The sequence below is a fragment of the Simochromis diagramma genome, unplaced genomic scaffold (assembly GCF_900408965.1).
Source record: "Simochromis diagramma unplaced genomic scaffold, fSimDia1.1 OVJJ01000603.1, whole genome shotgun sequence".
Taxonomy (NCBI): Eukaryota; Metazoa; Chordata; class Actinopteri; order Cichliformes; family Cichlidae; genus Simochromis; species Simochromis diagramma.
In genome coordinates, this window is record NW_024387414.1 from 8,278,307 (window position 1) to 8,304,742 (window position 26,436).

At 41.2% G+C, this 26,436-nt stretch overlaps 1 protein-coding gene across 1 annotated transcript in view; it reads left to right on the top strand.

Annotated features, from left to right (window-relative positions):
• Positions 1-4,176: 4,176 nt before the first annotated feature.
• The window catches only part of nkd1 (NKD inhibitor of WNT signaling pathway 1), a 32,572-nt gene continuing 10,312 nt past the window's right edge, over positions 4,177-26,436 (top strand). Inside the window, exons 1-4 of the mRNA XM_040011451.1 lie at positions 4,177-4,403; positions 4,526-4,558; positions 4,786-4,925; positions 23,713-23,770. Coding sequence (XP_039867385.1) covers positions 4,379-4,403; positions 4,526-4,558; positions 4,786-4,925; positions 23,713-23,770 — 256 coding nt within the window. The 5' untranslated portion in view covers positions 4,177-4,378. The remainder of the gene's footprint in view (positions 4,404-4,525; positions 4,559-4,785; positions 4,926-23,712; positions 23,771-26,436) is intronic.

Consider the following 26,436-nt stretch of genomic DNA (forward strand, 5'->3'; position numbering starts at 1 on the left):
CCACTTGCTCTCTTTATTGCTCGCTTTATGTAGACACATTTTACTAAAAAGAAATGTCAGCGAGCTTCAGGCCCCGTTAGAGGTGTTTTATGTGCTGCTGTTAAGATAAAAAGGAATTTTTAAGCGGGATGATAAGGATTCCCCTACTTTACACTACAAACCAATAATGTTAAGTACAGGATCAGCAGTCTTAGTATTAGAATGTGCTGTCTGCAACATGCACTTTTTCAAATTTATTGTTTCACTACCCAATACTTATTTTTTGCGTTTTGTACATTTTATGCTGCTGTAACAAAGCTAGTTAGGACCAAACCAAGACTAGGAGTGTTGCTTTAAGTCTTCCAATATTTTGGATAATCTATATATAAACTACAAATGTTCCCATTAACATGTACACAGTACACAACCCGTGGTTTTAATAGTAAATGTGTTTTTTGGGGGGGTCTTCATAATTTCAAATGCAGGGAATTTGTTATCTTTTATTTTTCTTTTCAGTGCTTATTTCCAAGCTCTTAAAGAAACTTGTTGCACAGTGTTGCAGTGTGTAGCTTCATGTGATTTAACACACTTTTACTCTACTTGCCTCAAAGACCAACTGACACCAAAGAGTCTAGAAATATTCAGAATCCAGGTTATTTCCATTACTTCCACCATGCAGAAAGGCGAACACATGCCAGGCTGTCGTTCCCCCCCTGCAGACCCTTTGCCTGACACATCACACGCTGAGCCACTACAATGGGCTGAGTCACCACCACTGCAGGAATCAACACTGTACTTCAGTCTCGATTGTCTTCTGCCCTTTACAACATCCACGCCCTTTTGTTCCTCAAGATAAAGGCAACAGTCACATGTTTGAGCTTTAAGCGGCCAGCAGCTGCTCTTCTCTCCCTCTATATGCTTCACATCCCCCTCTTCACCACCAGGCAGCATTCCCTCCAGCGCTCTCTCCAGGCATCAGGCCCCTAACATTGTTACAAGGACATAAACACAGACAAACCATTAGATGCCCCTGAATTTAGCTGCCTCAATACCCCCCATTATGCTTGTTTCCTTGGAGAATGCCTAGTTTTATGATGGAATGAGCCAGAGCTGACCACCAAGGTAGGTGCTCCCCTAGGCAAATAAATACTTACATCAATCAGACAGGTGTCTAGAGAATTTAGCTTTGTTCTTATGAAGCATTTTTTTTGCCATAATGGAAAAACAGAACAATAATTAAGGGACTGATTTCAACTCCATTTGACAAATGCCTCAATAGAAGCGAAATATTTACTCCATTTATTCTCTGATTTGATTGTGTGTCAGGCAAAAAATAAACTGTACCCCTGATAATGGGGATTGATTGGAGGTTTGGGGGTTCACGTTCGGGAGATGGCTCTAAACCCCCCCTCCACCTCCTCCTCTCTCACAGGCATCAAAGGGAAAGCTAGGAAATAGGGCCTGCAAAGCCATCTCTCCGTTGGCCTCTTCAAAGGACAGGAAGTGTGTCAGAGGGACAGGCCTTCTTTTCCACCGAATTCAGACGAGTTGCTATAATAACACGTTCATCTGTGTCTGTGGCAGACTAGTTCAAAGGGGAGTCTGATTCCTCTTAGTACAACACGTGACGATGGAGTCATGATGCGGAAAACATTGTGCATGTGGACCAGCCTAAGGACATGTGTCTACTGTACAGCCACATCCTGAAAGATGTGTCCTTCCTTAAAAATCGGGTCTGAGGCAGGATTAGAGTTTTGATATTAACAACTCTCCTCCAGGCAGAGGTGGTTATTACCTGCTTAACTACACAAGTTATAACTTCTTAAACTCCCATGCTGGTTAGACTTCAGTGAAAGTTAAACCTGTGAATGTAGAATATGTGGCTGATATTCGTCTCCGGAATATTTAAACCATACAAAAGCATCCAGTCTGGTCACGTCTGTATGTTTCAGTGGGAGTGGAGATTGCCACAAAAGTATCAAAACTTTTGTGAAATTTGTGACAGGTGGAATCGCAGGTGGCTTTCTAAAACTGTAAATCGGCAATGCTGAGCATTTGAAAGCTTCATTACATTTTGCATTTTACAAGCAAGTTTTTTGAGGCCCTTTCTCAAAAATGTAACGCTATCAACAACTGTGCTTTTTAAATGGGAATAGTCCTCAGGTGAATACAGTGGGATAAAGATCACATAAAATATGCACAAAAATGAAAATCAGCTTGCCTTCTAATTTAAACAAATAAACAACAGTTTGTAGGCTGCCAGCATGTGTGCTTCACATACTGGCAGCCTGTATGCTGGAGGCACACGGGTAAAGGCAATATGTAAACATAAAAACACAGTGTTGACTTCTTGACAGCAGGACCCAGTGATAGTATAGGAGTGATTAGCAGCACTGTAACAACATAGATTTGCATCCAAGGACATCAAATATTAAAATTATGTCCTAAAATTGAACAAAGACTTCTGTTTTAAGATTTAAAGGGAGAGGAAAAAATTTCCATGACACAGAAACGACAAAAGAAAACTAAATTTAGACATCCAGCTCTAGGAAAACCATGCCAGCATTTTGCTGTTTGATTGAAAACGCACATGAAACATTACCTTTTATGCAATTCTCACGACCTGCGTTCAGGTGACAGTCCTCAGAAAACTTTTATGATTCAAATCCTCCTGTTATTTATAATATGTGTTTAAATGTGATGTGAAGTGTCAGGTGAAACATTTGTTCATAAAACCTAGCTACACCAAATAAAGGACACATGACTGATCGGATTAATTCAAATCAAAAAGCACATAATGGTTTGACTGAATTGAGAACTTAATACTTTAATTAGTTTTTTTGTACAGTGTGAGTTCTTTGAGATGAAATCATACAAGAATCTGAGGAAGAAAATGTTGTACAAGTGATAGGAAAAGATTTCTTTTATCTATTTCTTGAACCAAACACTCTAAAAAAATTCCACTTCACATAATGGATCAGGTTGGATTTGATGTGTTTCAGACCAAAAGAACACTGTGATTGAGCACTAATTGTAATGCTGCTAAAATTGGTGCCAAAAAATAAATAAATAAATCTAATATTCAATTCCTGTTCAAGCTCAGTCTTTCACTGGTGATGATTAGAGTATCGACTTTGCAGTGTTTTCTCAAAAGATGATGCCCACTGTGCGTTATATTACGTTCACACTGAGCTACTGGCAGCCTGGCATGAAATGGCACAGTGGCTTCTGTCTTATATCTGAAGACATCAAAAGAATCTTAGCCCGCTTTCATCTGCTGCCTCAGTCCACTAAGACCCTTATTTTCATATTAGAGACCCCAAAAAGACAGGCGGGCACTGACCACGGAGCCCCGTATGAAATGACTTTTACCCCTGGGAAGCCCATCTGAGAGGATAATGTTGATAAAAAGTGAAAAAGTAGTCAGAGGTAAAAAGAGAATACAAAGAGAATTTGTATTTAATGATTGCACGCTTCGTCAAAGGTAATTCAATCAAAATAATGAAGAAAAAAAGAAAAGATTTTGCATACTTTGCGATGTGAGACGCAGAGAAATTATTCTGCCCGAGTAAGCAACCCAAACCCCAAGCCGAGGGAAATGTTTCACAGCTTGCCAGTGAATCTATTTTATGTTTTGCTTATTTGTATTTCATTTTAATATAAAAGCAAGCAAGCAAACAAACAAAAAACCCACAACAAACAGACGTTTCATACACGCTTGGATTTGAAATAACAGCTGAGGTCGCTGGTTTGGGATCATTTAGGATGCCACCAGACCCCAACTGGCAAAAATGAAACAGAGAAATGAATGTTTTGGCGTCACCTCGCGCGCGCTTGAAAGCCAGAGCCGACCGGGATGCGTAAAGGCAGACAGAAAATGTCACGACCCTCCGGAAAACCTGAGATGTAATTTTCATAATAAAAGCATTGTAAAGCACGAACATGGGTCACTGAGGGGTTCTGTTGTATGTGTGTGTGTGTGTTTTTTAACCCGTGGTGCACCTGTAACCAGATTAGGTTTGGTTTCTGGCTCTACGTCTTTAAGACTCTAAGAGTGTGCCGCATTGTAAATATTTGCTATTTTCAAAGTCAGAATGACATGCCCTTCTCTCGGTCCATTATTACTTGAGCTATCGCCAGTCGCTTGTGCTTTAATCTGAAATCGGTGTAAGGAAGTCGCACAGCCTATTGTCTATCGCGCGTGTCGTCAGTGGCGGCGCTCTGGATCAAAGGCTCGTTTGGCTCCCTGGTTTTATGGTCCTGTTCTGAGCGCAGTCTGCTCTCGGTCTCCACGGACGCTCCTCTGTCTGGATATCGTAGCGCGTCTCTATTTTTTTTGTTATTCCTTCTTTGGATTATATTCATCTGATGGTTTTCAACTCCAACTCGATGCATAGAAATGGGTAAACTGCACTCGAAACATGGTAAGACGTCTTATTCCCGAGAGAAAAATCACAGCTGTAGTTGCTGGGTGTTGCGATACTTTCGAGTAACACATTCATTGTCTCTTGTCTCTCTTTTTCTTTTTCTATCTCCTTCTCAAAAGCTGCTATTTGTAAACCGCGGGAGAGTCCAGAAGGTAAGCGCACTTATTCCCCTACATGATGCACTCAAACATTTTCTGAGCATTTCGGTCAGTTTGTGAACAGCGGAGCAGTTTCCAGAGTCCGTATCAGCCTCAGTTTATTGCAGCACGAAGACTCCGAGAGTCTTTGAAGGTTAACGCGCTTGTAGTGTGAACACACTAGAGAGAGAGGAAGAAAACGGTTTGTACTCACTGCTAATACTGCTGCTTTTGTGTTTCAGGCGACAGTTTTGTAGTGAATGCCTGTTTGGCGAGGAAGGGAATCGATGACTGGCTCGTGAAGCAGAAATACTACTGCACGAGCTCGCGCCTCGAGCAACAGGACTGTCACCACAAGAATAACTGCGGGTTAACTGCACGGGTGAGTGTGACTGTATACGTACACTCGGATATTCACAATGAAGTTTTGCTCCACGACTTCTTTTATTTGTAAAGTTTGTCTTGTAACTCAAGTATTGCGTGTCTCCTCGTACATGTTTCACACCTTAAGCAGTTTTTAAAACAACATTTTATTTCATATTTTTTTAATGCCACTTCTACGATAGCACGCGAAGCTACATTTAACCTCAAGTGTTGTCAGTCTTTTTTGACTCTTTGGTGGATAAACTTTTAACAGTGGCTGTTCACGGTGAGTTAAATGTCGCTCATGACGGGATAAAAGGTAATGAAAGTAAACCAATCGCAATCTTACTTTTGTTTTCCCTGTGAGCAAAATAAGACCGTTGAGCTCACAAATGCGCAGCCGTATGCACTTGATTGAGGGATTATTTTTCAGGTAACAATAGATCAAGCCTTGAAAGCAGCTCAGTGTGACAGTCCGGTGACAAGTGTGGATCGTAAGGGCTGGAGAGAGAAATGTTGGAGGTCATGCTTGTTTTGTATTTTGGCATTGCCGTAAACACGGTGCTGTTGTTGTCAAGCGGGGAAATCCTTTGGAATTGCTTCAGAGGAGCGTTAAGCCTCTTTGGTTTGCCATGCCTTCCTCAAAGGCAGCATGTTTGAGGAATTGGAGCCCATCAAGAATTAAAAAAACAACAACAACCCCCCCCCCCCCCCCCCCAAAAAAAAAGAAAAAAAGAAAAGAAAAGGAAAATCAGTCCCTCCACTCACAATCCAGACAGTTTGAGAAGAAATACATCAATTTATTAAATGCATCCCACAATCCAGGATATATCACACCTACTGTAATATTCTGTTGTGTTATTGCATGGCATGATTTCCCTTTTTAAAATACTCCACAGATCCTTTAGTGTTCAGTGTTCTTAAAGACTAGAATCCTATCATCAGCGACATGCAGCTCCGTGGCATCATTTTCATGCAGCAAGCTGAAACCATGTTATGCCCATGCTTTTGAACTGTAAATAACACAAGTGAGACAGAAATACACATGCAGATTATAATTCCTTAATGAACCACTAGTATGAGAAGTCATTGGCATACAACCCGAGAAAGTGTAAGGCAACAAAAAGGTCTGCTGATTCCCACCAAAGCCAAAGATAAAATCCGCTGTTGTTTTGTCTGCTGGTGCAAGAGTTCTTTGGTAGATTTGGTAAGCGGAGCTGTAGAATAAAGTGTAGGGAGCTTGGCATCTACATGAAAAATTGTTCATCCTGACATGTGCCCAGAGCTGCAGCAAACTTCATCATATGGTAACAGGATCACACTCACAGCAGGCACTGGGATGTATTTTGAAGAGGGGTTTTATGGAGGAAAAACAATCTGAATCCCATGTTTCTTTTTCAGAGCATGTAGCTGCTGCTGCAGCAAAAATCCATTCCATTTATTTAGCTGTTTATATGTTCAGCGGGGTTCATATGCTTCGGGCAATTTAAGCATTTAAAACCACATTATTATCATGCAATTACCATAAATTGTTACTGCAAAAACAAACATTCGTTACTTTTTTCCTCGACATATTCACATGCTGCTTTTCCCAGCAACAGTCATGTGTGAAGTTTTGGCTCAGGATGGATGAGGCCCCCGCCAAAAGGGTTGGATGTTTTTGAACAATTTAGAGTTCAGCTTGTATAAATAATTCAAGTCTCGGTGTCTAATAGCTTATTTTATAACTCAGAAGGAAAATGAATAAAAGAAGAAAAGTTGTTTCCACATCAATATTTATTTGAGCACTTTTCTCTTTTGTTTTGTGATTATAAAGTGGATTCTAAATCTGTAATGATTATTAAAGTTTAAAGCATTTATGTTTTTTTCCCCATTCTGTGCCAGGGCATGAAGCATATTTTACATTTTTATAAAGACAAGACTTTGCAATCCCTCATGCTCTGTAGTGTACTGAGTTACACATTTGCCTAATAAGCAAAAGATACTCAGTTTGATCCCGGGAGGAAACACAAATCCCGCGGGAGTTGCGTCAGGAAGGGCATTTGGCGTAAAAATATGCCAAGCTACCCGCATGCGGAAACCCCTTGTGAATAAGGGAGCGGTCGAATGTCGCCTTTGAATAAATATTCACATTAACCTAATCATTAATCAGAAGCAATGTGGTTTACAAGCTGTGTCGTGATGTGAAATAGCTTTCCGTAATTTCCCTACAGTCTTATATAACTGCATAGTCATATGTTTTATGTTTGGGTTGTGTGGCATAAGCACCGTGTGTTGCTTTTCTTCACAGTAGTTGTTAAGAAGAGTTACACAAACCATACCAAGTCTCAACCTTTCCAGTGGATTTACGGAATAATTCCATGAGTGGAGGTCATTCCAAACCTGTTTCATTGACTCCATAAATAATGCATTATCTCAGTGATCATGAGTCGTTGTTAAAATGAAGTAGGTTTGCCTCTATTAAAGAAAATGCTTACCATATCATTTTAACTAAATTGAAAGACTTAATGATGTGTGAGAAGAAGTTTAAGAGGCTGGCCCTGCGGTGCTTTAAGCTTAAAATACAATAAAAAAAAAAAAGGGAGCTAATCTTTTGTGCGAGAATACAAGTCTACTCTCTTTGCTTTAAAAGTTGTCCATATTGCGTAGAATACCTGGTGAGATAGTTATTTATACCCATTATTCTTTAAGCCCCCTCTCCATGCTGAAACAGGGTCCGGCAGAATGTGGGTCGGGTGTCAACAGTGGGGAGTCCACGCTTGGAATTCTTTTGAACCATTTTTTTTTTCAAACCATATTCCCCATCAGAACACTGCAGATTTTAAAGTGGTCATTGTTGAGTAGAGTGCCTCACATTGGCAGTTTTTCTTCATTTAATGGTTTTAGATTGAAATTGTGTTCGAGCACACACGGACACACTAAGGCTTGTACTTGAAAGCACTTGAAGACTTAATGATGATTCCATGCAGGCTCTACACCCATTCATGATTTGTGTTGTCAGATGTAAGGTTGCGGGAGCTTGGCAGACAGTGAGTGAGTGGTGTGGGCAGGTGGACCCGTTGGTCCTCAACACACGAGATCCAGGTCATGTGAGCCTTGGCACACTTTAGCCCGAGTGCACAGCATGGTGTCTGCACGTACCAATAAATCTGATATGTTATGTGCAGCCTGTAAAATTCTTTGCTGACAGAGACATTGATAGGGATTGAAGATTTTCACGACTTTTGGACTTGGAAGTTCAAGTTTCTGGTGACTACTTTCTGAGCTTACCTCATTTGGAACTGAGTGCCACTTGTCACTTGCCTTCTTCATAAGTTTTCCCTTTCAATTCTGAAATCCCCTTCCCCCTCTTTTGCTTCTCCCTTCTCCTCCTTTCTCCCTTCCTATCCTCCATCTGTTTGTTGCGCTCACCCTGTGGCCTTGTGTCAGTTGCGGCTGATGAAACGAGGCTGCATTTGAAGTGGGCCACGCTGGGGGGTGTTTTTAGTGACACTGATGGCCACTCCACCCTAAAGCCCTACCCTCTGTATAGAAAAAAACCCCTCCATGTCCAGTCTTGCCAAGCTACCACTCTCCAAAGCCTGGATTAGTTTTTTTCTTCAGCTGAACTTCCATCAGTTTGTGAGGAGCGCAGAAAAAAAGCAAAGGTACATCAGTCGACAAATGCAACTCAGAAGTGAATCACAGTGGAACTTCTGGCCCCAACTCCTCCTGTCTCACAGTTGGTTGCTAGGTCTTTGATTTGTTTTTGTTTTGTTTTTTTGAAAGTAGAAAGGTTTTTTTGGAAATAGGCCTAAAGCTTTTAAACGCATTCCCTCAGCCTCCAAGTCTGATAAAAGACATGGCAGGTTTTGCGCCCCCTTCATTTTTCGTTTTTCGCTTCTGCTGTTGTGCTTTTTCTTTCCTTGTCGTTTTCACAAAGCAAGGGCCCTTGTCTAGAAGCTGAAAGCACCTTTCAAATGCAGACTCCTCTTCCTCTTTCTCTCCTTCTTTCTGTTTTCTCCCTGTGCGTTTTCTTTTCCCACCGCTGCCCTCTTGTGCGTGCTGTGTGACGTATGCCCCTCTCCCATTGGGCTCTACCCCCTCTGTGCTCCCAAGGGACCAAGGGCCTGTTGTTGCTCTTTGAAGAGGCTGGGAGAAAAGTTTGGAGCCACACTCTAAAGAGAAGAAAAGCCCTGGCCTTTGGGAGGAGGGGTACCACCTGGCCATGGAGGGGCTTGGCGATTTTCTTCTTATTTTCCCATGAGAAGATGCTGTGGAAGTCTTGGGCTGACATCAGCGTAGCTGGGGGACTGGGAGGTTCAAGGAAGTGGACGTGGCTTTAATGTCACATCAGGCATCATATGTCAAAAAGATTCCTAAAAGCTGGAAGAGTTTCTCCTGTGTGACAAAGCAGAGTGGATAACTCTCAGCTGTTGTGAATGGTGTCTTCTTTATGTCAAAGAATGTTGAGGTTTTGTGTAAGATTGAGCTCTAGTAGCATTTAGACACTTGATCAGGGTTACTTGTGTTTCTTTTTTATTAAATCTAATGAATCAATTTCCATATATTTCACCATATTATACCTACAACGGAATTTATTAAGACGTAGAAGTCTTTAACATATTCTTTGTGAAGGAACTGTCACTGTAGGTCTCAGTAGACATAAAATTATTAACATGTCATTAGCCAGAGTGAAATGCTCATGTATGTGCATATCTGTTCAAGCGTGTGCATGTAAGTGTGCAGTGTGTCTGGAGTCAGCTGTCCGGATGCACTTCACAGATCAAAGGCTTCCACGGGAATGTGCTCTGAATCTCAGGGGATTAGCAGCTGAGATTGTGCTTTGTTTTCCCAAATATATGCTCAGTACGGAGCAACGGATAGCTGTTGATCAAAGTGTCTTTCTGGCTGGAGAGTTTTGTTCCGCACTTGAGGGTGGCATTTATTTCACGACTCGAAAGAATGGATAGAGGATGTTCTCCTCTTTAGTCTCCCTGTGGATTGAAATGGCTGATAAGTAGTAAACAGTATGGATGGTGCGACTCTAATTACAGAGTTTCTTTAACTGATGTCATTATCTTTTTTGATGTGTTTCTGCATGGGACATGCTAAAGTTATAAATGTTTTGCTTTTTACATTTTTGACAAGAAACATGAAGATATAAATAAGAGTAATAAAATGTAAAACATGTAGATAGCTAGAAGTTTCTCGGAGCGAATTGCAAAATTTTGAAGATTGAGAGGATGAGAAAGCTGTGGTCTGATATGTTGTAGTTATTTTTCCATGTTTTTCTTGCGTAAAGCGAATGCAAAAATAGACTTTCATACTTCCGGGATAGGTGGCGTTGTGTGCATGGGTCTGGGAGAAAACTCTAGGTGACTGGGGACCCTGCGGTGGTCCTGGGGTTTCTGTGGGAGCTCAGTGCTCAATTTAATCACCCACTTAAAAGGCTCAGCTGAAGTGGGTGTTTAAGTGTTTAAACCCTGAATAATTCTCTGTTGTTTGTTTATCGGGTTCCCCTGCGGGTTGCGCTGTGGCCCATGCAGTAAGTGCTGAATAATTTGACTGAGCACTCAAACTGACTCTCATATAAGACAAGATTAACATCTGCATAAAACTGCGATCAAGCTCTCATGAGTGTGTAGTGAACATGCACACTTGTGGACCATGAAACGCAGAAGCACTCACCGATATACATACACGCACTATCCATGTGTTTATCCTGTTATGTGAATCTATTTATCACAGCTAATAGTCTCAGTGTGATTCTCTTCCGCATCTTTGTCTTACAAACTGGACCTAGGGAAATGCCACTGATGGAGTTGACAGCTTCCTTGAACCCTGCTGGTGTATTTATCCTCCTTGTGTTTGTGCTCTTTGGTGACCAGGGCTCTAAGGCCACCTGAGGTGGAGGGAATGGAGGAAGTGGGTTTAGGTAAACAGAGGTGGGAGAGCATTGTGCCTCTTACTGACAGAGGTTCCAGGGCTCCTCAACTTTTCCTGTGGCGCCAGGGATGGAGGAGGTCTGGATTGTCTGTTAGGGGATGTTTTTAGTGGAAGGAAAGTTAAACAGAAGATCAACCCTGCTGAAAGGAAAGCTGTCCACCCCCGGTGTGTTTATTCTCCACAGGTGCCACAATCCAAGGAGGACCTCACCCTGTAGGCACTGAATGGAGAAGATCAGCCCTCTGCTCCCCAAAGAGCCATTTACCCTGTCTTTCAAACTCACAACTTCTTCGCTTAACTTTTTCATAGCAACAGAAATGTCCCACTCACATGTAAAAAAAATTCTTAAATGTAGGATTTGTACGTCTTTAGGGACTGCAGTCTAATTTTCAAGCTCTTTAGACTTACAACATGGTCTGAAATGTAAATATAGGTTTGGCTGTGGGTTTATGAGAGATGATGTGCAAGTCTTATTACCATAGGCGTGTATTTAGAGTGTTAAAGTGTCCTGTTTTTTACCATCAAATATTTCCTCTTCATTTAGACAACTTTATATTTGGAACCCAATTCAAACAACATTAAATTAAATCCCCTTCTGTCTAAATTGAAACCTACATTTGTGTATATTACTCTGATCTTCTCATTGTCATTGTTCATAAAGGATGTTAATGCTTCCTGTATGCTATTTATGGCAATTACGATTCTGACACAATGCAGCTGGTCTATTAAACCATTAGGAATTTTATTTTTTAATTTTATCTATGCTTTAATATGAACAATGTTAGTAAAATGTGGAAGCAGTTTGCAATTGTGTAACTACTCCACTGCAAGTTCATTATGGTGAGCAGTGACACAAGCCACTAATTCCAGTCAGCTATGAATAGAAACGTGCCTCTGGCACCAGCGCGCTTGTATATAGTAGTTGAAGTGTCTATTTCTGCTGCTATGTTTACTTGCTAAGTTGAAACACTCTCTGTAATTACAGAGATTATAAGTCCACAGTTAAAAGGTCAGATGTGAGCGATGTTTTGAGGTGGTGGCTTGTGGCTGGCAAGATGGCTGCTCCAAACATGCTGCGCGTTCATGTGTGTGTGAGTGCATGGGCATGAGTGTGCACAGGCAGAAAGGAAGAATTTGGCCACCTTGGTGTTGAGGTCAGTCCCATCTGGTCAGCATGCACATGTTAGAGGTTTTCATAACTGCCACCTACCACGTGGAGTCCCACTGTTTATTACAGTGACAAGGTTTAGTATTTGGCTTTGAATAAATGCACCAGCAACTGTCATTTGGGGGAACTTGATTACAAAGATCAGATTTTATGGCATTTAATCTACAGGTTGTTTTCTTGTGTATGGTGGCTGGAATGAGCCCAGAAGGCAGACCTAAAAGGAGACCTTACAAAACTAGCTTAGTAGATGAGATATTTGGTGTGTGCAACCTTTTAATCTGACATGTAGTACATCCAATAATGAAAAATTGCTCAAAAAGAGTCCTTTCTTAAAACATTACAAACTTACATACAAATTATGATTTTGTTCAGAAAATGTAAGATTTTAAAACATCGTGGAAACATCATCATCATGCATTTTATGCTATTTTGGAGCAAAAACTTTAAACTGTAGCCACTGGCATGTGAAGTTACTGGGGTGGATCTTCTCATTTGTCTTTGGTAAAAGGCTGAAGTGCCTGTCACTGTCTTGCTGCCCTCGAGGTAGACTTCTTGACTAAAACCCTTTTCCTCCCACACTTTGCAGTACTTGAGACTGGCGTCTGAAGCCACCCAGACGACTGAAGGACTGTCTCTCCTCAAAGAGAGCTTTGACTAATTACTAAAACCCTCTAGACACAATGTAACACATTGAGTCTTGCACTCAGACACGGAAGCAAGAGTGTTTCCAAGCATTTGTCTTAAATATATAATCCATCCTATTTTGCAGTAATGACTGACACATGGCTGTTCATTTGGCAAATACCATATTCTGTTAAAATGCACAGCCTGGTTCTCCTGGAGAGCTACTAAAAGTAAACTAGCTAACCTAGAATGGTCTCTGAAATAACGTGTTAGTTACAAATTTGATGGACACAGAAACACCTTCACATTGGTGCTTTCCTCCACCGCACTTAACCTGGATCATACAGATCTTTACATCACTAGATTTGCTAGTCTTACATGATGAAAATCTCTGTCAGTTTACAACTCTTAGCTCTAGTGCAGATCTTAAGTCAGATCAGTAAATAAAACAAAATAAAACAAAACAAGAAAAACCTCCACCAGATGATGACCTATGCCAATGCCCATATACTCAGAAGCTGCTTCAGCCTAGCAATGAAATTGTTCTTTATACAAATGCTGCTGAAGTTTTGACCTCTTCTTTACACCTTGGAAGTAGTTGTGCCAATATATTTGGCAAATTACCCAACCATAGTGCATGCATGCACTCTGTAACCCCAGAAGAACTGCTCTGCCCTTTTTTGCCAAGAAAGGTTCAAAATGGAACAGATTTCATGAGATATCTAACCACATAAGCTTTTGGAGATGAGGTGTGTCATTTTGTGTAAGACACCCTCTCTTCTCTTTTAATCTGCTCCTATTCTCTTTTCCCTATTTTTTGGAACTGGTCTTGGCTCTGAATTCAGAGGGCCATAATGTTGTGATTTGTTACTTTTGGCAGTCGGGAACCACCTGTAAATCAAGGCCAAGCGACAGGCCGTCTCCATTCTCTTCCAAACTGTAGCTTTCACTTGAGAATTGACGTTCCCAAAATGCAGTTCACTGGCTGGTTGAGAACATGTTATAAGGATTAACCTCTTGCTCATATCCCATTTAACTCTCTTGACTCCCAAAGAAAAAGTTAAAATAAAAACCTTGCTTTCTGTTCACATGTAATCTTTATGTCTGTCTGTGACTGTTTTCTATGAACTCTGTTAACTAGAAGACATCAACTGTAGACATCTCAGTAAAAGAAGACGCAGAATGACTACGGTTAACATGTTGGAGTGGTAACTGCTGTAAAGCATGCGTGCTAATAGTTTTGTTTACAGCTTTGGCAAAGTATATCTAATCCTGGCAGAGCTGGCTCTGTTATTTTTAATACTCTTCAATATCTCAAGTAGGGTTTGAACAAAGTAAGAAAAGTTTCCTAGATGAAGCCCAGTAATTCTCCCGTTGTAGGAAACGAAACAAACGTGATGAGTTGTCTAAATTGCTGTAGGGGCGATCATGGCGTTATACTCTTGATCTTGACACCATGCTTCCCCCCTCTCCTGTCTGGCAAGATGTGGCTTTGATAAACACTGTGATACATGTTAATCGCAGTGGTTACATATTTTTCAAAAGCTAATCAAGGTTGTTACCTCAAGTAACACGCAGGGTTTACTGCCCGAGGGGCTGGCTGAGTTGTAAAAGCTTATCTTTGCAGGTGTAAAAGTTTTGTAAATGGGTCATTAAAGTGTTGGCCAACTTCACACATAGAACACAAAAAAAGCGAGAGGGGGAGGGAGATTACTTTGGATCAGCATGTTTCTGAAGCATAGAGATGAGGGCTGTAAATCTCTGCTAATATTCCACTGAGCCTTTCAGGAGGCAGCCTTTGATGTGGGTGAGGTAATGTGACCAGCAGTGTTTGCAATGTTAATCTGACGTGGAGAAATGACTGGTGGCTGTGCACTATCGCTCCACAAAGGAAAGGCAGCCAATCGCTGCCCTTGATGGTGGTGTAAAAAAACAAAAACAAAAAAGCAATAACAACAAATGAATTTGAAGAGAAAGCCAACACGTGTGCAAAATTTGCACTTTCACCACACGGACACGTGTCGTTTAATTTAACATACAACACACAGGGCAAGGTCTGCTGAGCCACACCATATGCAAGGATTTTTTTTACCCTGGTGTGTGTGTGTGTGTATGTTTGTGTGTGGAGAATCTCTCCATGACCTGTGTTGTGAACTGGAGTTAACACGGTAAGCCCTCCGGCATGTGCAGACTCCTCAAACCCTTCCAGCTTTGTGTATTGCTGACCATGCACACTTTAATCATAGAGCTGCTTCCTCCAACCTGCCTGGTGATGGATCCAAACTCTGTGGCTATAATTTCCTTCCTGGGGTGCAGGAAGAGAGGTGGGTGTGCCGTGACTGAGGGGGTGTCAGGCATGGGGCCGCCGAGTCTGCAGAGAGTGTGTATGTCTTTGAAGCTCCCTCTGAGACGTCAAATTACACATTTAGCCCTCTTTAGTCGACAAAGTTTAAGGAGTTGCAATTGCTCAATTATTCTTTAGGTTTGTTATCCACTCAACTTAAGTGTTGCTCTTTCTGTAGAGGGGGTGAAAAATCAACGCAGACAAAGTGGTTGAGATGAAGGAGAGGAAACACTTTTTCACATTGTGTAATCTGATTATAAGCCTTCTGTTGTGTTTTTGTTTCTCATTAAACCGGTAACAGTGTTGGTCAGCTGTGTAGTATGTTTACTATACAGTACGTCTAGCATATGCCAGATGTACCGTAAGGTGCTTCAGATTAAAAGCATCCACCAGATAGCAGTTATTTTGTGAAAGGGTGCATGTGAAAGGCTCAGCATCAAAAGATTTTCTTACTGTGACCCCTTGGAAAGGCATTGAGTTTCTTATCAAAGGCATAAAATTGCATTGTAAAACAGAGCAGATATGACTTCCTTTTGGCATTGCAGACTACTTATGAAATGTGTCTTACGCATTTGTTCAGAGTGCTGCAGTGCTCTGAAATTTTAGACAGCCTAAGCATCCGTTCTACTGGAGTGATTTCAGTAAACTACTTCATCATATCACGATAAGCCTGGTAGTCTCTTTGTAAAAACAAAAAAACAGATTTATCATATTTGGCTGGAGAGAAATGCAGAGACATTAATTTGCCATGGCTCTCAGGCTGTAGGTGGTTTAAAAATTGGCCCCATCTTCCTACCCTCCATAAATGGGACCGTCTCACGTCAGCTTTGCTATGCTATATGATTATCTGAGATCTTTATTTCATGTGTGAAAACTGATCCCCTTTGAAGCCTCACTCAGAGGCAGTGCATTGCTTCACTACCTCACATCAACACCCTCTATCTTGGCTCCATCTCAGAGCGTCATGTTTTACTGCTATGTAGTGTTTTGAATGAGGCTGTTTAATGTTGCTGGAAGGTGAGGAGCACTCCAGCATAAAGAGCTGAAAAAGAAGCTTGAATCCAGGTCTAAACTGTTTTTTGATGATTATTGGTGGTCCATTTTTTTCCTTCAGCGGCACCACCGTGACGCTTAGCATACATTGCAGGATAGGTACTGCTCCAGATTCCAAGAGGTGTGTAGCTCAGTCCTTTGAAATTGCCTCACTTTACTTTTTAGGATGGTGAGGGGGGGAGGGGAGGGGAGGGGAGGGGGGTCCTCTCTTGAGGTAACACTACACCTATAAGCTAATTTGCAGTTCTAAAACTAATAAGATTTTTTGTGGTTGTTTTACTCTTGGTTTTCAGCACTGGGGCTGTGTGTGTGTGCTTTGGAGCTTCGGAAAAATCCCCATGCTATACAGCTGTTTTCTCCATTAGTAATTCATGAACTTTCCTAATGGCTTCAGTCCAGGTTACTCGGAATCAGTCAAAATCATTCCAGTTGCCAAGTGGACTAGATTTATGGGAATATGTATAAATATATGGTGACAACTTCAGTGTGTCTTCACATACCTGGTATGAGGATGCGCAAGTCATATGTTTGTATTCTGTGATATGGCCTGTGAATTAACATATATAAATGCAAATATTGAACATGTTGTGGTTGCGAATCTTTTACAAGTGAGAGTAATCACTTCTCACTTTCTGCAGTACTCTTCTTCACCCCCTCCAGTGCCTGGTGGCTTTTATGTAAGTGTCAGTGACCTCAGCCCTCCCGTGTTTGAAAGACTCAGGGAAGCAGCCATACTTGGAGAAGCATCGCCGCTATTTCCACTTTCTGCCTGTCTTGCCTGTTTGGCTAAATGGCTGTCTGTGTGCATTGCTCGCCGCTGCAAGTCCGCACCGCTGCTCAGAACTGTGCAGCTCTGAAGGTGTTTTCTTGCAACGGAGGGAGGGCCGCAGTTCTAATGAGATTTTTCCTGGGTTTTGATGGAGTGCCAGTAGTGCTGCCATTGCTCTCGAGGCCTGACTCCGCTGAGCCCTGGCGCGCGATCAGGGAGAGCTGTCGTCAGCCGCATAAATTGTCAGCCTGTGTGGTGGGTCATGAAGGCAGACAGCATAGAGACCAAGAAGCCTTGTGGGACTTTCCCCACAATCACATACAAGTACATATTACTTGCACTTTAATGTACCCTTTTCCTTCAAACACAGACTTGCAGAAAAAGTGGCCCAGTGGGGTCCATGTCTGCAGTGCCTGTGTAAGAATGACACTAGAGGCAACTTTCTAACTTAACTCTGCAAGTTGGTTCTGTGCTGACATGTGCTCACTTTTTCACTTTTGCTGTCTCCTTGCTCTATCCAGGGAGGCAAGACCAAACCCACTCAGTTACTGGAAAAACAGTATATGAGGCAAAAACAGAGTTTGTATGATTGTAACAAGCTAGAATGTCAATATTTGATATGACCACAGTTGTTATTATTTTGAACTCCCTTAGACAAGCTTTCTTCTAAATTCTTTAAGTTGTCGTCTGGAATATGTTTACAGGCTTCTTGAAAGACATTCAAAGCTCTTCTTTGGATGTGGCTGCCTTTTGCTTCAATTTCTGTCAAGATGATTGTGCACTTCATCAATAATGTTGAGGCCCAGGCTCTGGGGAGGCCAATCCATGAGTGATAGTGTTCCACTGTGTGTTTCTCTATCCAGGTATGGTCAAAGGAGCTTGCAAAGAAAAGCGTCTGGACTTCTTTAAGTTGCTTGAAGACGTTTCACCTTTCATCCGAGAAGCTTCTTCAGTTCTAAGGTCAAATGGCGGAGAGTCCCAGATTTAAACCTGATTTAAAGTCCAGACGCTTTTCTTTGCAAGCTCCTTTGACTACGATGACCTGGATGACTGAGAACCTTCACAGACCTATCCAGGTATGCTTTTACTGCCAGTGCAGTAAAAGCATACCTGGATATGCCTTTACTGCCTTGATATATGTTTGGGATTAGTGTCATGCTGAAAAATAAAACTTGCCAGTCAGACTTCCAGATGATTTTGCATGGTGGATATGATAGGCAGGTACAGAGCCTCCACTAGGTATTTTAAGACCTTTTATCTGGGTTAGGCTGGATAAAAGGTCTGTCCAGACATCACGAACTGCATCAGGGACTTATCTGATTATTTCAGGATTCAAATAAGGGATCCTTTGAGTCATTTATTTTTTTACAATTTTCAGGTAGTAGTCTGGTGACCATGGGGATGGCTTCAAAAGGAAGATCCCTCACCTGCTTTCTTCGTTCCTTTCACGTCAGGAGCTCGGATACTCTCTGGTCGTCAGCCTTCGTTTGTCTCCATTGGTTCCATCAGTGCTGTCTCTCGTTTCACTCTGACATCCTGGTCTGTTCGTAACACCGATTCCTTTCCAAATCCGCCTTTAGCGCTCCGGGTGTTACTAAAGTAAACTGTGTGCCCCTTCCTACCCATTGTCAAGTCTTTGCCACGTTTGGATCTAGCCAAAACACAATCCATGTGTCTCACCCCGCATTGACATTAATCTCAGAAAATATTATTTTAACTGCCAACAAGGCCAACGTTTTAGTACCGTGAGGTTGTCTACCCGAAGCAAGATGAAAATAATTTGTAAAATGTGTTAATAGGACTGTGGCATTTTAATTTAATTTCCTTCAGAATGTGCTACAACAAATTATTTAGAATTAAATTGGCTTCGTATCAGGTTGGGCTATGACAAATATATCCATATTAGCTTTGATTCTGTCTCATGCACACTGCTATAAAAACTTTAAACAGTCTTCAGCCTGACAGCTCCATTGTACAAAGATGTCTGATTGCATCTGTGTGGGAACTGCCTAGTGAACTCACAGGGAGCTAGTGTTTTCATGTGTGTTGCCTCCTGCGAAGGCTACCCAGGCAGCTTTGTTTACAACAATGGGGGCGATCGTGGCTCAAGAGTTGGGAGTTCGCCTTGTAATCGGAAGGTTGCCGGTTTGAGCCCCGGCTTGGACAGTCTCTGTCGTTGTGTCCTTGGGCACAAGGACGGTGGTCAGAGGGCCCGGTGGCGCCACTGTCCGGCAGCTTCGCCTCTGTCAGTACAGCCCAGGGTGGCTGTGGCTACAATGTAGCTTGCCATCACCAGTGTGTGAATGGGTGGATGACTGGTTGTGTAAAGCGCTTTTGGGGTCCTTAGGGACTAGTAAAGCGCTATACAAATACATACAAGTTGTAAGGTAGTTGAAGTACATTGCTACGACGTTAATAAACAGTGACCTCATCATTTTCCCTTTAGTTAACAAATAAATATTGGAAATTTGTATCAGTCATCGTTTTTTTGTAGCTTGCTACCTTTGGACTTGGACTTTGCTTCCTTACATATATTGCCAATTTAAATAAAATAGTGTGACGTTAACCTGCTTTTACCATTGACCCGCCCATTTTACGAGCATTCTCTTATTTTGTAATTTAACAGCCAAAATCACAAAATAAGTAGTAAATTATAAAACATCTTTAATAAAGAGTTAAACATGGACAAAGAGGTGTGTAAACCCACATGTCTAGACTATCTAAAGACACATTTTCTGACTAATGGGTTTTGGAAGGTTGAAATCTTTTCAACACAGTTTTAGCACCAGATAATATTTTATTTTTAGTTTGCTTTATACTAATGTAACCCCAATCAATGAAACAGATGATGTTAATTTGGCATTCTTTTTTATAACATCTAACAGCTGACAGTTTTGTTAATAAATAAGACAAATAAAAGACATTTAAAGTAGTAACACTGTATATGATGTACTTAGCACAGCAAATATTATTAAACATTTCATCCGTCTTTGGCACTTCCAAATCCATATTTATAAAGTGTACCGTTGATGAGGTTTCCAAAACAGTTCCAATGGCCAAACTAAACAGGCCTTCAGACCAGTGAGCAATGTAGATGGGATGTTGTAATGGGACTGGCACACTGTGTTCTGTGTTACAGTCCAGTAATAAATCACTTTCTGGTGAAGGGGATTGAACAACTTTAAAGCACACAGGATTCACACGTGTATGCTTACACTAAAACGCTCGAAGAAGCTCTGAAAGAACGGGCTGCTATTGAAAGCGAAATGCTTTATGCTCTGGTTTCCACAGAACATTTAACATCATGTCAGGAAATTGTTTTAGCTGGTCCCAAGTCGAGAAAAAAATGTTTGTTTGTGCCCTGGAGGCTGCAGTTTGGGCTGAATCCCACAGAGACACTACTGGAAAGTAACTCCATGATTGAGTTTTCATAAAACTGCCTCAATGAGAAACAGGAGTGCAAACACCTAACGCTGTAACACCTATTGTATAACAGAGTCAGATCAACAGTGCGTCAGTGTGGATTTTATGTCATTATGGAGGTTTAAATTTTGTCTAAGCTGAGGTTGTGCTACTGTAGATGAGAGGGGTGAAAGGGCGTCTTCTCTTTGAAGCGCTCTGTCACAGTGACCTCTGCCCTCTGAATTTACAAGAGTCTCATAGATGCCCATTACTGCCTCATTTCTTTTCCAAATAAGATTGATGGCTCTGTTGTGGTTACTGTTTTACACGCATTTTCAAGATTATTGCGGACACGCACTGTGTGTGAATTTAATGAGACACGGTCTTCTCGTTTGATAGCCCTGAGCATTCAGACTCATTACGTGTTTGTAAATGTTGCATCAGTCGAGCCTCGTCTCCACTCATTAGTTCAGAAATACATTTCAAGAGGATGACCAGCATCGCAGTTTAGGGCAAATCCATGTTGAGCTTTTTCATTTCAAATCCAACCAGCACGAATGAGTTCAAACTTTTATTTTTGTGGTTTTGAAAAATGTGACTTTTATATTTAAGATCAACTATAGCTGCTAGTATGTGATTTTAATTGCATTTTTTTATGTATTCATTATGTGCAAATGAGTATTTGTTGTTTCTATTTCAGGTGTTTTTTGGTGGAGTTTTTGACTCGTATTGCATCTAGAATTGGGTGATAAAATAACAAAAAAGGACATTTGTGTAGCTGAAAAGAAAAGATAACTAGAAACAATCATCTTTTATTTGGAATGACATAACAGTTGTGTTGAGGACGTTAAACAGGGACCTGTAATTCTTATTTCCAGCTCCACCTTTTTTTCTTCAATTATTCAGAATAATCTTGGTTATCTCATACTGGCCGTTTGTGAATTCCCTCAGCTCACTCTCTCCCTTTTAAGGCAACCCTCTCATAAAGCCAACTTTCTTCTAATTGGCCGCCTGTTGCAAACAGAAGGTTTAAACAGCAGGTGGGTGGGGCTTTGGTTGTTACATCCATAGCAGCATGTTTGAGATGACCTTATAAAGACTGAAGAGCAGAGTCTAGTGAGGATTTGGCTTGTGAGAATTACTTGTATATATGCTGACCTCGTTATTTGGAAACTTTGACTGCATATTATAGAAATAGGTCACATAAAACGCACAGATAATCCAAGAATCTTAGTTTTGCAGTAAAAATCTTCCCTTTTCTGTTGCTAAACAAAAAAATTGCTTTATTGTTCTTGTGACCAATTGAGTGGTGGGAAACCTTGAAGCAAACAATGTTTATTTTTAGAACTAAATGGCATTTTGGTGATTTGATCCATCATTGCCAAAGACAGAAGTTATGCTTCAAGGTAAAGTACTTTTGTAAGTCAGATTTAACCTTTATACCTTTATACTTGACAGCTTTACAACATGAAGTTTTTAATTAGACTGTCAAAAATAATCATTGACATGCTACATGGAAAAGGGAAATGCACTTTAGAGGAGAAATAAGGTTGTTCTGTTCCAGTTTTAGAATTATTTCTGTTTGGTCTTTTGGTATTTTCACATCTATTTGTGGTTAGAGAGTTTTGATCAGAGGAGAAGGCGAATGTGTTTGGATCTGCTTGTGTGTGGGTGTGTGCATGTGAAATTACAAAAAAAAAGAAAAAAAATCCTGAGATATTTTCTTCTTAACACTGACCAGAGCAAATCCCAGAGAGTAACCCCAGCATGCTAATAATATAGCTCCCATCCATCACCACAGACAACAACCAATTAGTACATTCCTCTTCCCCCTTTTTCTCATGTTCTTGGCTAACCCCTCAATAATTCTGGATCATTCATCAAAAAACTGAAACACATTCAAGATGCTGTTTGTGTGCGTGCGTGAGGGTCTGTTTTTTGGTGCGTAAGGAATTAAAGGAATGTTTGTTGTGGATTGATTTTGTTTTTCTGGGGTTAAGTGACTGTGACAGTGTCTGTAAACCATCTGAATAGGTTCGCACACATCAACAGGCTCACTCCTTTGTGGCTTTTTCACTATCTGAGTTTAAAAATGAGGTGGAATTATGTATACTGATATAAAAAGAGAAGTCAATACTTTATCTAGTAATCATGCAGTGTTATTCTGTATTATTTTAGCACTTTAGTAGTGAGATATGTGTACTGTGGAAGGGAGTCTCTGTGACTGGGGCAAGTAGTGATTAACCGAACTCAGGCTGAATAATTTTCTTTAAAACAACAGACTTTGTATAAGAAATTAAAACTTCCACTAGTAAACACTAGTATTATCAGACCTATAATGATACTTTATTTAAGATAACTGCAGCTTACTAGAACATTTACTGGAAATCCCAGGGATAAGTAACCTCAAAATCAAATTCGTATAATTTTCCTCTGGCCGATTCTCCTGTGAATCAGCCAGGTGTGAGTTGCCCAGATTTGCAAACATCTTCTGTAGAGCAGGGTCATGAAGCCAAGTTGGAATCTGTGTTGACCTACTCATACCAATAACAAACAGATTTTTCCCAGGTCTCTGCTTTGGGGTATTAGTCTATCAGCCCTTGTCCTGTGGTTAGTTGTATTCTCTTCCTCGGGCCACCCACGGTGTTGTAACCTAGCCAGTAGTAGACTGAGGAGAGTAGGATCAGCCAATTTGACCCTTTACCACACTGGAGTACTCAGAAATCTGCTCTCACACTGTAACACACCTGTCTTTCTCACATTTATGATCACAGAAGGCACAATAAACATGCACGTTGTTTTATAAAGTTCGTTAACAGTTGTCTGGGTTAATCATCGCCAGTGACAAGTCTGCTTTTTAACACATTTTGTGCAGTTTTAACAAGCTTTTCTTTTGCAGGGGTTTATGTGCAACGAAAAACATTCATGCATTTATATGCATTTGTCAGCCTGTGAGTAATGATTTTCAGCTGAATGAATGTGTTGCCACATGGATACCTGAGCCAGACTTTTCCATAGTAAACTCTAAGGATCACATATCCCTCCAGCCTCTGTGGTATGCACTAACAGTCTGAGCTTCCAGAAGAGGGGTCCCAGGTGAAAATGTCCCAGGATAAAAAGAAATCCCCAAGCCTGCTGCTGTAGTGAGAGTCTGACACTGAAATAGCCAACAGTCTTTCTCAGAACCCGCTGACGGGTCAGTGGTAGTAATTTAAAAATTTCTTTCATAGTCTCAAATCTGACTGCCAGTCTTTTGCTTAGTTTGTTTCAGTCCTGCAATTACCAACCTCTTAAACTTTCCGCTGCTGTTTAAGCTCAGCGCGCACTTGTCAAACTTTGTTCATATATAGATATATAAAAGCTGTAATTTTGATTCGGCCATGTCACTCAGCGTTGAAAAGCAGTGGTGTGGATTTGCATCGTTAAAGATGTTTGTTTTTATGTGACAAAAATATGACGACTTTTGCTTTATGTGACTTAAAACAATGATATATGCGTCTTTTTCTTTCTCTGCTCAGGACTCCATGGATGAAGCATGTGCTGAGGGGATTGGCAATGAACACTATCGTTTAGAAGGTAGGTCTCTCCCAATCTTTTTCCTCTCTGTGGTGAAATTAGTTGGAGTACTGTTTCAGTTGAATGGAAAAAAAAAACCCTATCCCAAAAACACTATTTGGAATTGAACTTCAGGTATTTGTGTGGCTCTTTGATCCAGTGCTTCATCCCTTCCTCCTCTGCTCCACACCCATTCTCTAAGCCCCAGCAATGTGCTGATGAAGTCCCTTTTACTTTCCCTCCTGCCTTTTCACCTCCTCCATCTCTCATCCGCCCCTCCCCAGCGGTGCACTGCAAAGTGCCTCCATTCCCCCATGTTTTTTCCCTGATGTGATGTGATCCTGGATTAAGAGCTCTGGGAGGAGAAAGTCTCTCCCTCCCATTTAAAGACACGATTGGACGTGAGGTGCAGGCAAAAATGTGGGGTCGAATGAGACCAAGCCAGAATCTGGAGGCATGTCAGAAAATTCCGTTTTACTTCAGTTTCACTTCAGTGGATAATAGCAGAGAGACAAGAGATAATGTGACTGATAAATGGAGTTTGAAATGATTTTTAGCAACTGGGCTAAACTGTGTATGGGCCAAGCCTGTCCTCCCTTCAAGACAGATGTTGCTAATTAGAGTATGCTGCTCTCTTCATTCACTTTGATTAATAGCCACAGTTCAAGACAGCTTAATAAAAGATTTCATAGTTTATGTGTCAATATCTACATAGTACTGACCTCTAAAAAATGTTGTTTTTGTTTGAGAAACAGAGTAGTTACAGATCTTGCTTAGATCTCAGGTTCGGCAAAGCTGATTATAGCTTGAATTGTTAAAATATTTCTATAGGCATTTGATATGTTCATGTTGTCTGTTTTCAGTCTTGAATAAATTGACCTTTTGTACACATAAAAATGGACTACTAGGTCCCTAATACGAGTAGCTGTGGAGGTTTTATAGCATTAACTCCATTTAGTTTGATCAGATCCAGTATCTATAGATTTCACAAAGATGAGTACAGATAAAATGGGAAGAGAGAGAGAAGAAATGACAGCACGAACAACAAAGAGAAAGGGCTTCTTTTGTCTTAAGGAAGTAAGTTAAAGAAAACATGCAGCAAAAACTGAGAAGAGGAAAAAAAGCTCAGTGATGAAATTAGCTTAAGGATTATTTACATCTGTACTGCTAGGATTCAAGAAAACCTATCGTTGCAAACTTTTTTAATATACTCTTTAACCTTTTGTTGAAAAAGAGAAACAGTCCTTTCCATCATCACATCCTTTCACATCTGGCTCATGTGTTGGATACACAGCGATTACAGCTGGTCACAAAACTGCTGGAGGAAAAGTTACCTTTCAATACAAGAAGCATAACATCCAGGCCTTCCCAAAATCATGCTGGTTCTGCCTGTACATATAGGGGAGGGAGTGGGGGGCTGCTATGTGTAATAAAGTATTTTAGCTAAGCCGACTGAGTGTGATTGCTCATAGTGTGTGGCAGCTTTCCCAACCTGCCTGTGATGCTCTCTCCGTGTGTGTGTGTGTGTGTGTTTGCATAACGCGTATGCATGCACAAGTGTAGTGCAGTCACTGGAACGGCCTTGGCATGGAGGGTGCCAGACTCGACTGCCCTCATCTTGCCCCTCAGATCTGATGTGCAGCCAATCCCGTAGCGGCAGCTTCACTCATAAAGAGTGGGCTTATGTCTGTGATTGGGAGGGGGTCAGAGGGGGGGAGGAGGGTGATAACAGATTACTGTTACTCCTCCCGGCATTTCATTAGCCGTGAGATAAGCATCTCACCACCATATTGAGCCTGCTTCGGAACAGATTTGCCTTCGCACACAATGTTCCCTTTGAGCACCTCAGATGATCAAACAGCAGGACCCCAAATGCTGCTTCTCTCCAAAAAGTTGGTAAAAGCTCCCTGGGATGATGCCTTTCATTTCTGGCATTTTCCCCTACCCAGGGATGAGACAGGTCTGCTTTGATCTGCTTTGGATCAGGAGGAAAGAAATTGGGCTGTTGTGTCTGCTCTGTTGGCGAGCAAACAAACAGTGTTTCAGATTTGACTTGGCTTAATTAATTAGTGATTCTGTTTTACAGCCGGTCTGATCCTCTTCCAGAAGGTTTGAGAATGGAACTTCAAAGTGTGGTGGGAGGGGTTTGGGGAGGGTGGGGGTGAGGGGTGTGGCTTTATGGGTGGATACAGCCTTTGTGGCTGTGATTGGGTGATGGGGATGGTGGAAGGGGAAACCTAAATGACCAGAGGTGAAACGTACTAGGGTCTACGGCTGAATACATCTGTGAGAATAAGGTAATGATGTGTCTGGGTAATTCATAGAGTTGTAAAGGTCCTGATTGGTACACCTCCTGATTCTCAGTTACATACTGTTTGTGTCTGTGGCCTTGTGTTCTAAACAAATGCTTGATTTCAAAGCATAGAAGACAATTTTGGTTGCATTAGATCTGGGCTAACACGCAACACTGAAAGTTAGACTTTGAACTGAACAGCGACAGTTGAACCTTGTAATAGAGTAAAAAAAAACAACAACTCCTTCCTCAACTTTGACCTCATGTTTAAAGGCACTTCCACTTCACTCATTTCAAAGTCAAGGTTTATGAATTTATGTTTCTTTAGATGCCAAAACATACAAAGAGTGGTTAACACAACTCTTTGATCATTTAAATACTCCACCGGTGAATT